The sequence below is a fragment of the Alnus glutinosa genome, chromosome 13, assembly GCF_958979055.1.
Source record: "Alnus glutinosa chromosome 13, dhAlnGlut1.1, whole genome shotgun sequence".
Lineage (NCBI taxonomy): Eukaryota > Viridiplantae > Streptophyta > Magnoliopsida > Fagales > Betulaceae > Alnus > Alnus glutinosa.
In genome coordinates, this window is record NC_084898.1 from 25,561,454 (window position 1) to 25,577,994 (window position 16,541).

Below are 16,541 nucleotides of genomic sequence, written 5' to 3' on the forward strand. Positions count from 1 at the left end.
TTTAATTTTTAGCTGAAATATCTTTGCAATTTGGTTTAATTTTGGGTTTATTTTTCTGGATGTTTTATCTGATTGGGTTTCTAAAATGTTTTGCAAAATATCACATTTCATAGCAATTAGTTTTTACCAACTAAAATCAATAAAAAAAATATTTAATTAAAGTAGAAAACTATTTGAAGTGCTTGATATTTAATATTTAATGCTTATAAAAAGTAGTTAATTAAAATAACGCAAATCAGATTGTTTAGAACTAAATTTTAGAGAGCTCATTGGAATATTCTAATGTGAGCCAAACTCGAAGTAATTATTAAAAAAGAAAAAGTAAGTTATTATGACTTATTTGAGTGTATTTTTTTTAAAAATTGAAAATATCAAAAGGATTTATTTTTTGAAATTATATTTGAATGGATTAAAAAATTTGAGTCAAATATTAAATAAAGATGTATAAAATCGTTATAAAATTTGAATTATAAAAAACGGTATTTAAAAAATGAATTTCCCCAAACATGCTATTAATGACGTGAGGACTGAGGAGGCATCTCCAATCCCGACGCCGGACCCGACCCGTACACGTTCCTATGAAATTCACAGGGGAAGAAATTTCACCACCCACACCACCACCAGCACCACCGGTCTTCTAATTGCCACGTTTCACTTTCACCCGGAACCCATCGTTCTGTCTAAAACCTCTTACTCTTTTTCCAGATCTACAAGAAGCTCCTCTCCAACCTCACTCAAATGCTTCAGATTCCAATCCCAAAGAAACCCTAACAACAAAAGCTTAATCAAAGACTAGAATTTGGGATTCTTAGATCATGGAGCAGTTGAAGACGATCGGCCGCGAGCTGGCGATGGGGTCCCAAGGCGGGTTCGGGCAGTCGAAGGAGTTCCTGGACCTGGTGAAGTCGATCGGCGAGGCTCGATCCAAGGCCGAGGAGGACCGCATCGTGCTCCACGAGATCGAGACCCTCAAGCGCCGCATCGCCGAGCCCGACATCCCCAAGCGCAAGATGAAGGAGTACATCATACGCCTTGTCTACGTGGAGATGCTCGGCCACGACGCGTCGTTTGGCTACATCCACGCCGTCAAGATGACCCACGACGACAGCCTCCTCCTCAAGCGTACCGGCTACCTGGCCGTCACGCTTTTTCTCAACGAGGACCACGACCTCATCATCCTCATCGTCAACACTATCCAGAAGGACCTCAGGTCAGACAACTATCTGGTGGTATGCGCCGCGCTCAACGCCGTGTGCAGGCTCATCAACGAAGAGACCATTCCGGCGGTGCTGCCGCAGGTGGTGGAGCTGCTCGGGCACACCAAGGAGGGCGTCAGGAAGAAGGCCATCATGGCGCTTCACCGCTTCTATCACAAGTCCCCCTCTTCTGTCTCCCACCTTGTCTCCAATTTCCGCAAGGTTAGTGGGTCGTGTCATCGGATATAGTAATTTGATTGCATTCTTTGTATATGTTGTGATGCATGCAATGCTGGTTTCGCAATAGCATCATGGTTCTCGGGAATCAAATTCTATATAACACATAAACCTTAAAACCCAGAATCATAAAGTATGAGAATTCACTAACAGATAAAATTTTCTCCGCCAAACTGCATGTTTATGAACTAGTTATTGGAAAACGAAGGAGAAAACTGATATTTCTCAGGAATGTAAACATAGTGTGAGAAAATGATGTGATAAATCAGTAAGTACAAGCACTGTAATATTAGATTATTGAATGTCTGTAAGGGGATGTGTCGAAAACGATCTGTATTTAGTAGAAGATGAGACTTTGCCTACTTGTTTGAGGCTTCGGATTCAGCAGGTCTGAGTTGAGAGGGTTGTTCATTCATTTATTTTTGGACTCTGTATTAAAGCATCATAGTAAATTTTTTAAATTTAATATGCTATGCATGAGGATCAAAATGTTTTCTTATTTCTGACGTGGGTTTTCTTTGTTCCAGAGGCTCTGTGATAATGATCCCGGGGTCATGGGTGCAACACTTTGCCCTCTTTTTGATCTCATATCTGTAGATGTTACTTCTTATAAGGATTTAGTTGTCAGCTTTGTGAGCATTCTTAAACAAGTAGCGGAACACAGATTACCAAAGGGTTATGATTATCATCTGATGCCAGCTCCATTTATTCAGGTATCTCTTCATCTTCTTTCTTTCTCTCGATTGCTCTTAATTATTTATCTATCACTTATTCATGAAAAAATAATTATTTATCTACCACTTTACTTATCAAAAAATAGAATGAAATAAAGAAAGTCTTCTCCTTTTTTTTTTTTTAAAAAAATGGAGATTGTGGATCATGATGATGTTAAAAGAGATTGAACCGAGTATTAAAAGAAAAAAAAAAGAACAGCTAAATCCTAAGAATATAATGAGATGAAGACCATTTAGTACCTTCAATGTCTTTTATCTATGTGACATTTTCTTAGAAGCCTCCCTGAGTACTTGCAGTTACAGCTGGTCCCTTTTGCTTTAGCGGCCTTTCTATGGTTCTCTTTAATGTTCTTAGTTTGGCAATGGGGTCAAATGGCCATTTGCTCAAGTGCAATGACCATCATTGCAAGATAGTCTTTATGATTTTCAGATTGGTGGTTTCAGATTTTAATAATTGGAACACATCCATTCTACTGCCATTGAGGAAGGTAAATTGGAGGTGTAGAATATCACCATAGGTTCCTGATGTAACTCAAACACTGTATAGTTCCTTTCTTCTGGATTCGCCTAGTAAAATTTAAGCAGGCATCTAGGCTGATGTAGGAGCCTTCTCTTTGGAGATCGATTTGTACCTTCTGGATCTTCCCCCCTGGTACTTGTGTTGTTGGTTTTCTATTATTGTGGCAAGAAAGCTCCTCCTGAATTTTCTTGTTTCCTTTTAGATGCTCTTTAATGGGAATTAAGTTCTGCCACTCTCCTCCCATTTATCAAAAAAAAAGTTCAATCCCCCCCTCTCTTCCCCAAAAAAATTTTGGGTTATGTTTTCAACTTTAATTTTGGCCTTTACCTCTTAAGTTGATGTGTGGTGAATTCAGCCATGATAATTTAATTATGCAGATTAGGTTGCTGAAAATTCTGGCATTGCTGGGAAGCGGTGACAAGCTAGCAAGTGAAAAGATGTATACCGTTGTTGGTGACATATTCAGGAAGTGTGATTCAGCGAGTAATATAGGAAATGCAATTCTTTATGAGTGCATATGCTGTGTTTCTTCTATATATCCCAATCCTAAATTATTAGAAGCTGCTGCTGAAGTTATTTCCAGATTTTTGAAGGTATGGTTTGTGCATTGTGCTGTGTATCTATCAGTTAGCAAATTATTCACACGTCTTATGGCTATAGCTTTCATTTGGAATCATTTAAATAATTATAATATGATCTTGTGGCCAGAGCGACAGTCACAATCTAAAATATTTGGGTATTGATGCCCTTGGTCGACTGATAAAGATAAGTCCTGAGATTGCTGAACAACACCAACTCGCTGTGATTGATTGCTTAGAGGTGAGAGATATTTTGTATTAAATACTGAAGCAAGTGCCTTTTAACCCTTTGCTATTTTGCTAAATTCAGTACCATTCAAGGTGGTTGGGGCTGCAGCTCCTGTTATTTTTAACCCTTCTTCTTCTTTCCCTCCTCTCCTGTGAGATAGATTTTAGCTGAAGAGGTTGATGTGTAGGATGTGAGGACAGATATGCATTTTGCTTACTGTCCATCAATGTGTGTGTTTAGCATGGTTTGGATGTGACATTTCTCACTATTTCTCTTTGCAAACTATACATCTCTATATAATTGCTTTTTGATCATGCTTGTCCTTTTCTAATATTAATGGAAGACTTATAAAAAAAAAATATTTATGGAAGTTTGACGTGCATTGCGCAGGACCCAGATGATACTCTAAAGAGAAAAACCTTTGAACTACTGTATAAAATGACCAAGTCCTCCAATGTTGAAGTGATTGTCAACCGCATGATTGACTACATGATAAGCATTAATGATAATCATTACAAAACCTACATAGCATCTCGATGTGTTGAGCTTGCAGAGCAATTTGCACCCAGTAACCATTGGTTTATCCAGGTAACTATAATGATGATGACTGTTGCTTTCTAGAGTGGTTATGTGTATAAAATATTTTGTTTGATGTGTACTCCACAGACCATGAATAAAGTCTTTGAGCATGCGGGAGATCTGGTGAATATCAAGGTGGCGCATAACTTGATGCGGTTGATTGCAGAGGGATTTGGCGAGGATGATGATGCTGCAGATAGTCAGCTGAGATCATCTGCTGTATGTGATTTGCATCTTATTATTACACATATTTATGTGTGTCTCACTATATTGCAAGAACCTTCTTGATTTATTTGTCATGTCTATCAACAAAATATTAGAAGCTTATGGAATGGAGATTATATCTAGAAATATTGATTTGTAAATAGCTTCATCTCTGTAGTGCACACCATTTTTAGTTTTCCCTTTTTCTTCTTATTGATGGTTGTTATTTTTTGAGATGCAGGTGGAGTCATATTTGCACATTGTTGGGGAGCCAAAGCTTCCGTCTGTATTTCTTCAAGTACACACTGTCTTACTTAGGTTTCATTTTTATTTGTTGACCTGAATGTAGATTTTGCTGAATGAATACTATTGTTTGTTATCATAATCCTTAGTTCTGATTACAGGTCATTTGTTGGGTTTTGGGGGAGTATGGAACAGCTGATGGGAAGTACTCTGCTTCTTATCTTACTGGGAAATTATGTGATGTGGCAGAGGCATATTCAAATGATGAAACTGTAAAGGTATCTCTTATTCATTCTCTATAGGAAATTTAAGTTGCTATTAGCTGGCCTGTTTTAACTTTATGAGTAATTTTCAAAGTAGTTAAGGCTGTGTTTGGTTTACTTAATAAAAAAAACTTCTTTCGTTGTTTATAAAATGGTTTTTGACTTGAAACTAATGTTTGGCAATGGAGTAATTGTGTGTTTTTTTTTTTGAGAAATGGAAACAAGGAATCTCGAGTTTTACATTTTTTCATTAACTGAACAAGTATTTTTGCTTCTTTTGAAAAAAAAAAAAAACACAGGTATACTTTCTGTGTACTTAGGGGCGCCTTACGCTTTTTTAATAAAATCTTCTTACTTATAAAAAAAAAAAAAAAATTTGCTTCTTTTGAAGGCCTATGCAGTTACAGCACTAATGAAGATATATGCATTTGAAATAGCAGCTGGGAGAAAAGTGGATATGTTAGACGAGGTATGTTTTTGAAGCACTTGCTCAAAGTCAAAGTCTCTTTCTATCCTAATTGATTTTTGTGCTTTAAGTGGCTGTGTACTGCAACCATTTGTATCTAGCCCTTGGTTTGAATTTTATATTTGGATTGTTTAAAGATGGATCTGTTAGCATATTTATCCAGTCTCTTGTTAGAGCCTTGGTTCTCTTGTATACTCTTCATGTATGAGGGTTTTGCCGTTTTTAATAAAATTATTATTATTCATAAAAAAATATATTTATCCAGCCTCTTCCTCTCTTGATGCAGTGAGAGAGTGCTGCACGAAATATAAGAGATTGCTGCAAACAGCAATCAAACTAAAGAAGTTGATAAAGGGAGAACCCAAATCAATAGAGTAATTTTGTGGACAAAAATAGTCTGCCTCTTTAAAATCTCATTTATAATTAAATAGATTTCACCACATTCATTCTCTAGATATGTCATAAGTACTCTAATAAGTGTCTTAAATTTCGTAGGCTTGTAGTCATATAAGACATTCACTAACATCAACACTAAGCCTGGGTCATAATAACTCCAACTTGCATTTTTTTTTTTTTAAAAAAAGTAATTTAAATTCATTAAAAGCGCAGAGGGGCGCAATCTTAGTACAACTCCAACTTTCTAGACGTAAAGATATACTAATTTGGTCTAAAGACATGGGAATCTGAAAAGAAATATGATCCAGATTTAAAACCACGTATTTTACATGACTCAAGGCAAAATTGTTCGGTTAAGATACAAAACCTTGACCAGCTGGCGCTGTTACATGGACTTGGCACTATACCCCATGGTACCTGTGTTTACAGAATACGACATGAGTATGGGGTATGAAATCCAGGTCCGACATGCTGAGGGAGTTTTGGAGATTGCTTCATCACCGAATCCTAGAACTTGGCTTATTCTGGCAGAAGATGACATATTGTTTTCACACTGTATGCTTGGATTTTTTTATTTTTTGAGCACCCAAATGAACCTCCCATACACATTTGCGCGCCCACAGATACGTACATACATATCCACATATACATATGTACTTGCCATCTTATGCAAGAACAAGTCAAGTGCTATTGCGCCTCTGGAAAAGGGAATAAAACTGATTGTAGTAAAATGGCCTATTTGTCATTATACCTATTTTTTGCCACAAGAAGAGAGAGAGAGAGCTCCTTTGTTTTTTACTTTCTCAGGTCTGTGGGTTAAGTACTGTTTTTACCTAATCTAATTCCAGTTCCGTTTCTAGAACGATTGTGCATAGAAACGTAAAACAGAATAAAATTGATTAGTAAAATGTCCTACTTGTCGATATACCTATTGTTTTCCACCAAATATATTTTGTGGGTATTTATGCTATTTAAACTATAAAAGTGAAGATCAAACATAGTCATCACCATCATATTCCAACACGTAATTAATATCTATTGGCTGATGGTTGTATCTTTTGGACTATGGCTTATGTGTTCCCCTTATCTTTTAGCTTTCTTGATTTCCTTGTTTCTCTAGTTAGGCGTTTCTTTTTGTTTACTCCCAGTGTACTACGGGACGCCTCACGCTTTTAATGAAATTGGCTTATTACTTATATAAAAAAAAATCTATTGGCTGGCTTTTGCTTTATTTATTTATTTATTTTTGGGTGTTGAACCCTAATTTAGATGGTAGAAAAATGAGATAGATTTGAATATTTAAGTAAAAAAAAAAAAGAAAGATAAATTTTAGTTACCCACCATACCAAGCTAAAAAAATATATGATTCAAAAAAGGATACATGTAAATAAAAAATATTGCTCTACATGGTTGGTTACCTGGTGAATAAACTGGTAATAAGTGTAATTAACATGCATGCATTCAAATAATATAATTTTGTACTACTTTTATATGCTGTGTTAGAATACCTTACCCATTTCGGATCCTTGTTCCCTTGTCCCAAGTTTTGTAAATCTATCCAAGATTGGTTGCTAGTAGTCCATTATAAGTCTTAGTTTTTCTTACTGAATTCTACTATATGCTAGAGGATCCTCTCATCTGTCTTTATGGTTATACAGTTTGGAATTTCTCATTTATGTGTATGTATTCATTTCTTGTTTTATTGGATACTAGAATCTCATTTTGTCTACATTTCTTTCTTTTTTTTGATAGGTAATAGGCAGAATATATTAGAAAAGCGTAAAAGGCGCAATACTTTGTTTATGGCTTTCTAGATTAGTAATACTTCTTTCTTTCTTGATGTAGTGTCAATCTTTGGTTGAAGAATTATCGGCTTCCCACTCAACGGATTTGCAGCAACGTGCATATGAATTGCAAGCAGTCATTAGCTTAGATGCTCATGCAGTCGAGTGTATTATGCCATCAGACGCAAGTTGTGAAGACATAGAGGTAATTTCTAGAATATACTCATTAATTTCAAGTTTCATGCAGGTGCCTTGCCTTTCAAATGCTTCTTCTTCGTAGTTGTAAAAGATATTCTTATCCTGCTTACCCCCCTTATTTATCTGTTGATCTGAAAGTTTTTTGCTTTGCGAATAAATTGTTTATTTTAGATTCCTGTTGTTTCTATCTTGAGTTCTTGTTGTTTAACATCATTTGACAGTGAGCAATTATTTTGTTCATCTGGTTTAGATAGTATGATCTTCTGATAAGATGTTGTGAGCTACTGACATGGAACCGTTAAGGATGTACATCATGCCTGAGAAATATCTTGTCCTGTTTGATTATCATGTACGTGAGTTGCCATGATTTAGGTTCACTTTCAGACTGCTTGAGACTGAAGCCCACTTTCGGAGAGATTGACAAGTTATTTCTGTTACAACTAACTGCTGGGTTGTGAAATTGACTGAAATGTCATTGCTCTGGATTTATTTCTCTAGAAAAGGGGCATTTTATGTGAGAGAATTCAGGTTTTGCACTTGCAAAACCTGAATTTTTTTTTTGAATTACAATTACTTAGAAAAAAAAAAAGGGAAAATTGCAGTTTAGCCCCCCAAATTACCACCCGTTTTACGTTTAGCCCCACAAACTGCCAACACTCCGACTTCGGCCCCCCAAACTACCAACGTCTTTGAAAATGGCCACTCCGTTACCTCTTCCCGTCAAAATAGATGGAAAACCCATCACGTGCCGTGCATGTGACATTTTAGAACCCAAACTACCAAAAACGCCCGTCTTCAAACTTGAAATTACAAAACTGCCCTTTTAAACAAAACAAGCGTACAAAGTGGTATATCCCTCGACTGCCTCCGATCATCGTCCGACCCAAATATATCGCTATAGAACCCCTCATCGCCGGAATCCTGAACGCAGGCAGGCTACGGCCACCATTGATCACCAGAGTCACAAACTCTGGCTTCCGAAAAATCTCCTTGTAGAAACCATTGGAATTGGGGAAGTACTCGCTGGAGAATTTGCGTTGAAGAACGCTCCTTGGTGGCCCGCTAAAGACGTCGGCTTCTAGAGTTCCGTCGTGTATGAAAAGGGAGTGTCTAGATGAGGTATCCTCCACTGAACGAGGAAGCGTCTGGACGATTTCGGCATCGCAGGTCGAGAAGATGAGGAACGAACTCGTGGAGTTCATTGAGAAATCCAAGATTAAGATCCTCGTTCTTGGGGGCATGAACAAGAGGGAAAATTGGAAGCGGCTTCTGGAGGATAATGCCCTGGCAGAGGCAAAATGAGGAAGGGTTGAGTTTCCATCCAGTCCCTTTGATCTGTAGAAGGTAAGATACTCACTAATATGAGTTTCCCTGTATATGGGTGGGTTTTGGTCCGATGGAAACTCCTTTTTTGGCCCATATGGTTTAAGCTTATGTGTAGCACTTGGATAGAAAAAGCATGCAACTGACACCCTAGGCCCAACCTTTCTAGCTAGTACCCTGTGCTCCACGCTTCTGAACTTGTCATTGGTGATAAGCTTCGTTTATTTCCTAATGAACAGAGAAACTACACTTGCTTGCATGAAGTCACCGATGTTGGCTACTAGTGATCCTTGCATTGGGGGAACATCAACCCAGTGATTTTGATGCAGGACTTGGAGGCCACCAATATTGTCTTGCAGGAGCAGAGTTAGACAGGATGGGTTTGAATGCTTTGTTGTGCCAATAGTCAAGTCTGGTTCAGGACAAACTGGGTAATAGTGGCACACTAGTGTTTTAGTTTTCATGCAATCTATGCCTGCAAGGTAGTCATTGCTAAGCGAACCATTCATGCATGGAATCCACCGACAAACAAAAAGAAAGGATCCCACCGACTAACAAAAAGATGTTGGACACATGCTCTGGACGCATGCTTTGTCACCCACGAACCATGCTCATGCACACACATGGGCACCCTCACAAAGATACCTTAAAAAAATTGACCACACTGTTCATATATGGCTTGCATGAAGCAAAATGATTGCTGCATGTGTTAGAATGATGCGTGTTTGAATTTTCTGCTCTGGTTGACTCAGCCAATTTAGGTTATGATAATCTCCCTGCCTCTTCGTTTAATTCCTTGGTGTCTTCTACAATTTGATCTCTGTTTGGATCATCAGACATAATATTATAATTAACATCATATAGCAGCTAGGAACAACAAATAGAACACAACCAAGCACCCAAACTTTTCACCATCTATGACTTGAAAATCCTTTTTTTTTTTTTTTTTTGACAAGTAAACAACAATTTTATATAGAAAGCGTAAGGCGCCCCAGTACACAAGCAGTATACGACGAGCACTTACAAACCCAAAACCCAATAACACCAAAAACAGTAGAAAGCCCCAACAACACCCACAAAACCCGAAACGCCAAAAAAAAACCCACTACAACCAAAATCCAGAGGCACCCAAAGACCAAGCCTACTGAAGCCGACTGAAACCACAAGAGACCCAAAATCCAAGCCGATCGAGGCCGGACTACAGAGCAAACCCAAAAAACAACGGAAAAACAACCCACAACCCACCAAGACCTACTTCACTTGAGCCTTACCTTTCCTACGCCTAAAAGGAACCAAATCGTTGCCATAATTGATGGAGCTATGCAGATTCAGGAGTTCTCTCTTTCCTTTGGACTTCTGGTGCACAATCATCTTATCCCGCTGAAATTCTTCTTCCATGGCATCTCGAATTGCCATAGCCTCCTCCCCAAAGTCCCTATCCAACGCAAAATCCCCATCCAACGCCCAATCCAAGGGCAAACCATCCCAAAAATCATCTTCCTCCTCCAAAACCACAATCTCCCCGTTATGATCAAACCGACAGGCCAATTCTTGGATTGGGAGAATCCATTTCCCTCCAATGAGAAAGGAATGATGCAACCACTCGGAGGGGAGGAAGGTCCTACCACCCCGACATCGATGACTTCCGGAGGCGAAGCGGAAGGGGCTAAAACAATCGGGCGAGGGTTGAGAAACCCCTTCTTAAGAATACCCTGTTTCACTGGAGGCTTTACAACCTTAACCGCAGGAGGCTCTGGCATCAACACCTTATTGACAACAAGGCTAGCAGACAACTTCGAAGCTTCCAGAGAGTCCGATAATAACTCATCATTCCATTGCACTGAGTGACCTACCCTAAACTTCCTAGCCCTCCTGATATAATGCTGAAAAGGTTGAATTTGCAGCAAGGGGGGGGGGGGGGGGGAGAACGAATCTTTACTCCCAGCTTAGAAGCCCCTGAGAGAGGAGCAGCAGTAGCATAGACGGAAGGTCCTGAACCACACGAGCTACTGGAAAATTCCGAACTCACTAACAGCCCAGCCGGATTCGGAGGAGCAGCCGACGAGAAGGGAAGAGCCCTGCCAAACTCTGCTAGTTTTGAGCCCTTCAAAGAACCCGGGGACTGAAAGACCTCCTCCGTCGGTGCAGAAGAGGAACCTTGCGCAGGAGACACCGGAGAAACAAGCACAAAAAACGCCGGGGAAAAGGAGGCCCACCCAGAAGACTGTCGGAAAAGAGACCGGAGCAAGAGCGACTGGACGGGACCTGCAGGAACTGCCGCCGAAGGCCGCTCAATAGAAGGCGCCGAAGACAAAGCCTCCAGGATGAGAGAGCGCTGAACGACAGGACCTGGAACCGCCGCCAAAGGCCGCTCAACGGAGATGGCCGCCGAAGACGATGCCTTCGGGGAGGAAGAAAGCTAAACCAAACCTAGACTTGGACTCGAGCCCGGACCCGAGACCCGCCTCGAAACCGACTCAGGACCCGATTCAGCAACCCTCACAATGGGCTTAATCACCTTAGCCCCAGCCCGAAACCGGGACCCTTTGAAAGCACACTTGCACCTCTTAAGCATCCGGCCCGCCACAAAACCCAACCTGCTTTTAAGCCCAACAGAGGACTTTAAGCCCATTCTATGCGAAGACCCACAAGCCCAAATTAAAGCCGTGGAAAGGTGCCCAAGGACTTGAAAATCCTTCTCATCCTAAAAGCTTTTTTTTGGCCCTGTACCTATATAAACCTATTACTTGCTTTTTAAATTGAAAGCAGTGTAACTAAACTGAACCTGCAAATTTTTTGTAAGCATAAAAAATGAGTAAGATGACTTGTTTGTCTTTTCCCGTGGAACTCAATGACAGGAAGTTTGATTGGAGATTGTCATTTTAACTTTTGGGACGTCTTCAGCCTCAAGGTTCTTCTCCCCCGAAGATGTTGGTTTGTCTAATAGCTGGCTTCAGACGGCGCCCACCCGTTTAGAAAGAGATCGAGTCTTGTTGATGAGAGAGCACGCCCAGCTTATGAACTACGTCCAGTAATATATCATCACGCTATTGCTGGCTGAGTTGATTGTCTCCATAGGAACGTCCGCTTTGAGTATTCATCATCAGTGGTGTCACAATAAACAACAAGAATTAGGAAATTGCACGAACCGTATTTGATTGGACTTGAGAGACAGTACGCTTGGTGATAGTGGAAACTGTGGGATTATTGTCGTGATCGGGAGAGGCCGCATTCTCCGAGCACATGATGTGTTTGTCATGGAACGGTGCTAGTTGCTTCTCTCTGGCACCGAACCTCCTGCCGGACTCCGTTTTTGAAGGAATTCGTCGTAGATATCGGGCTTGGCCTCGTTTTGGCTGGATGAGGCGTAGAGGACGAAAACGATCCCAAACGACGAGCATGAAGACGTAGAAAGTGCAATTGAACACGGAGAGGAATCTCCGGGAAAACTTGACAGAGATTTTAATGGCGACCGGAAGCCAAGAAGTGGACCGTAAAAGCACTACGAAAGCAGCACGGAGTTGGACGACCCACCTGACCTTTCGCTGCCGGTGGAGGAAGAAATCAGTGTTTTTGAAGACGGGCGTTTTTGGTAGTTTGTGTCTTAAAATGTCACATGCACGGCACATGATGGGTTTTCCATCCATTTTGACGGGAAGAGGTAACAGAGTGACCATTTTCGAAGTCGTTTGTAGTTTGGGGAGTCAGAGTCGGAGTGTTGTCAGTTTGTGGGGCTAAATGCAAAACGGGTGGTAATTTAGGGGGCTAAACTGTAATTTTCCAAAAAAAAAAAGAATTCAGGTTTTGCCAGTGCTATTCTGTATTATAGCTTGTTTTTCTCATTTCTGTCATCGTTCATTTATGATTAAATTGTGGTTCAAGGTCTGTTTATGTTGCAGATTCAAATTAAAAATTGAATGTATGAGAGACTTACATTCTGAGCTTCCAATTGTGAGAGAAACTTGGTGATGTTTTCTTATCGTGGAGGGCACTGAAATGGGAATATTTTTTGCTGGAAACGATAGTATGTGTGATATGTAAATAATTAAATAGTGCTTTTCTTAGTGGCTTGGTTCAGTTAAAATTTGTTCGGTTAATAATTTGTTGCATTTATATTAAGATTAGAACACAGGACACAAATTTCCTACAGTGTGGGTTGTTGGAGTTTCTACAATCCAGCTTCTAAAAAAGTGACGTGTCTCTTAGTATGTGAGAAATAAATGTTTTTTTATTAGCATGTGCTTCTCATATGTTTTTTTAATAGTATTAATTAGAAAGTGTGTGCTTTTCACATTCTTAAAAAGGACACGTTACTTTTTAAAAGTTGGGTTGTAGGAACTCTTACAATCCAGTATGTAGGAAATTTGTGTCCTTAAGATTATGCTTTAGTGGAGAGCTTATCTTTTTTCATGGTTTCATATCTGAATACTTTGTTGAACTAGTAAATTACATCTGATTCCTATTACCCTTACCTCTGCATCCATTCCTTTGCTTTCGTAATCCTTTCTTCTTCCGGTCTTACAATCGTATCCTTGCCCTCTATAAACTTTGAGAACCAATGAACTGTAGACCATGGTTTGTGCTTCAACTGCTATGACACAGGAATTGATTTTAGAACATTTCTGTAAGTTTATTGAAGAAGCTACACATCAATGTTATTTGGAGAAGATTCTGAGTTTATTCAGCTGAACTATACAGTCCATAAAGAGTATCAGTATAATGACTAAGCCAGTTGCTTTCTATTAAACTGTGACCCCCTACAAAGCTGAAAGGGAATCATTTGACTGCTAGGCTTTGCGGGTTAGATTATGGGGAACTCATAATCAGACTATGTTTTATAGTTACTCTACATTCAATATATTCTCTTAGTGAAAGAATCCATTTTGCTGGATCCAGTAGTGATGCCAAGCATGTTAGTATTGCTAACTGGTACCTCTCAGTGGCATGGTTGTATGTGTAGATCAAAATGCAATTTTGCTTACGTGGGCTTTGTTGGAGTTTGCTATTGGATCACGTATTTTGTTTCTTTTTATAAAATCAATTGCTTACTCTAAGTTTTTGCAAAGGTAAATCCTTTGCTAGTTTGCATGAAGATCTCCTTTCTGGATTATGTATATGTGTGCGCGTGTGTTATGTTTGGAGCAGATTTGTCTTCTCCAAATTATGATTGGTAGCTACTTCGAAGAGCATTGATACTTTGGATGCATTCGTGGAGATCATATAACATTTGCTGATGCACAATTCAGTATAAGAACTTATACAAATATGTTGTGTCTTTGTGATGAGTGTGTGTATACATGTATGGAGAGTGCATCTAAGTGTCTTCATATAGCATCTCTGTCGGTTTTGGCTGACTTGTGATGCATGTGACTGATTGATCTGTTTTGATATTCTCGACATTATTTAATGCCAGATACTAACATCTTTAACTTCTCCTTGCAGATTGATGGAAACCTCTCATTTCTCAACAGTTATGTTCAACAGGCGCTGGAAAACGGTGCTCAGCCCTATATTCCTGAGAGTGAGCGCTCTGGCATGTTAAACATCAGCAACTTCAGAAGCCATGACCAGCTTGAAGCCTCGATGCATGGTCTTAGGTTTGAGGCATATGAGCTTCCAAAGCCCCCAGTGCCATCGAGGATACCTCCACCTTTGCTTGCACCCTCAGCTGAACTTGTTCCGGTATCTGAGCCATCTTATTCTAGGGAGACCCATCAGGTAGCAACTATGCCATCTGTATCAGATGCTGGGTCATTAGAACTCAAGCTACGACTTGATGGTGTTCAGAGAAAGTGGGGTAAACCAACATATTCCTCTCCTGCATCATCTACCTCGACCTCTACTACCCAAAATACAGTGAATGGAGTGACACAGGTAGATGGTGCAGGCAATGTAAATTCAAAAGCACGTAACACTTATGATCCAAGGAGGCCACAGGTTGAAATTTCTCCAGAAAAGCAGAAGCTTGCTGCTTCATTGTTTGGGGGAACCTCACAAACTGAGAAGAGGCCTACTTCAGCTAGCCATAAGGTCGCTAAGGCAAGTAGCCATGCTGCAGAGAAGTCTCAGGCACCGAAGGCAGTAGTTGTATCCAATGAAGTTACAGTGGAGAAGGCAAATCATCAACCTCCTCCAGACTTGCTTGACTTGGGTGAACCAACTGTCACAACAAGTAGTGCTCCATCGGTGGATCCGTTCAAGCAGTTAGAAGGGCTTCTTGACCCAACCCAAGTTACTTCAACAGTGAATCATGGTGCTGTTGGTGCTACTGAAACACCTGATATTATTTCACTATATGCAAATACGCCTGCAAGCGTGCAGAGTAGCAGTGCTGAAATTTCTCTGCCAAACAACAAGGACGATATCAATGTGACATCTACACTTGCAACACAATTTACTACCAAGGGTCCAAACCCTAAAGATGCCATAGAAAAGGATGCACTCGTGAGGCAGATGGGTGTGACCCCATCAAGTCAAAATCCCAACTTGTTTAGAGATTTGCTTGGCTAAATTGGATAGACGGAAAAATTAAAATAGGGAAGCTGGGAAGATTGGATTGGTTTATGATATGCATAATGGTTTTCCGGAGCAGCTTGCTTTTGATCAATGATATACAATTAGCGAAATAAGCCGAGTGGGAAGAGACGCTGAGAATGGAGTAATTGAACCTCCAGAAAAGTGAAATCAGGTACAGATTTGTATTTGTTGCAGGACAAAATAAAGCTTTTTTGGTTGGAACAAAACTATCCTCAGCATTTGGGGTATTAATTCCCTTTGAGCAGGTCAGTACGGAGCTTCTTTTTTTTTTTTTTTCGAGTGCTCGGGCCATATGAGTTTTGGAGCACTCCAGAGGCAAAAGGGGTTCTGCTGCACATGTTTGTATGCTTTTACTCCTCATGGCATTTGGCTCATCCTTGTTGTAATAATAACGCTATTGTTACAAGTGGGTTCTTTTTTATGTTGTAATAAGCGAGGTTTTTTGTTTCTTTTTTCTCACCTCATTTTTATTACATTTTTTTTTTTTTTGGCTTGGTGTCCATTTGTATCTCCGACCATGAGAAGCCTCTTGTTTGAATTAGACACTCGAAATTCAACGGTTTAATGGCCTTATATAATTTGAGAAATGCTGTAATCTACCCTTTTTTTTTTTTTAACACTCTCTCTTCATATCTCACCATGCTGGCATGGGAGTACTAATCAATTCAATATTTAACATCCCTTATGGTTTTCTTTTGATTTTTTTTGAGTTGTTTCAACTAGTTAGCAAAATTATGCATTTATTATTATTATTATTATTATTGTAAAAAGACGTTTGTGAAAAGAGTGCTACCAGAGTAACTAGTAACTGAAGCTTTTACTACAAGTTACTTACAAATTAACGTGATAGTTTAGAGATGTTATAAGTAAAAGCTTTAGTATGTAAAGATGTTATAATAAAGGCTGTAGTGTTTAATTAGTGTTTATATTAATTACTAAATAATTAAATTTGATTATAGCAAGAGAGTGTCGCGTTAATTTTTAATTTGTAATGAGATTATAGTAAAAGCTATAATATTCTAAATATTTTCCTTGCCAAAATGGGTTCGTTTGT

At 39.4% G+C, this 16,541-nt stretch overlaps 1 protein-coding gene across 1 annotated transcript; it reads left to right on the forward strand.

The window, feature by feature from the left end:
* Positions 1-499: 499 nt before the first annotated feature.
* On the forward strand, positions 500-15,946 carry LOC133854103 (AP-4 complex subunit epsilon). The gene is made up of 11 exons (XM_062290137.1): positions 500-1,418; positions 1,961-2,146; positions 3,065-3,280; positions 3,396-3,506; positions 3,885-4,082; positions 4,161-4,292; positions 4,519-4,575; positions 4,682-4,798; positions 5,175-5,252; positions 7,491-7,634; positions 14,393-15,946. The coding sequence occupies exons 1-11, from the start codon at positions 816-818 to the stop codon at positions 15,458-15,460; spliced, it is 2,910 nt and encodes a 969-aa protein (XP_062146121.1). The 5' UTR covers positions 500-815; the 3' UTR covers positions 15,461-15,946.
* Positions 15,947-16,541: the final 595 nt, after the last annotated feature.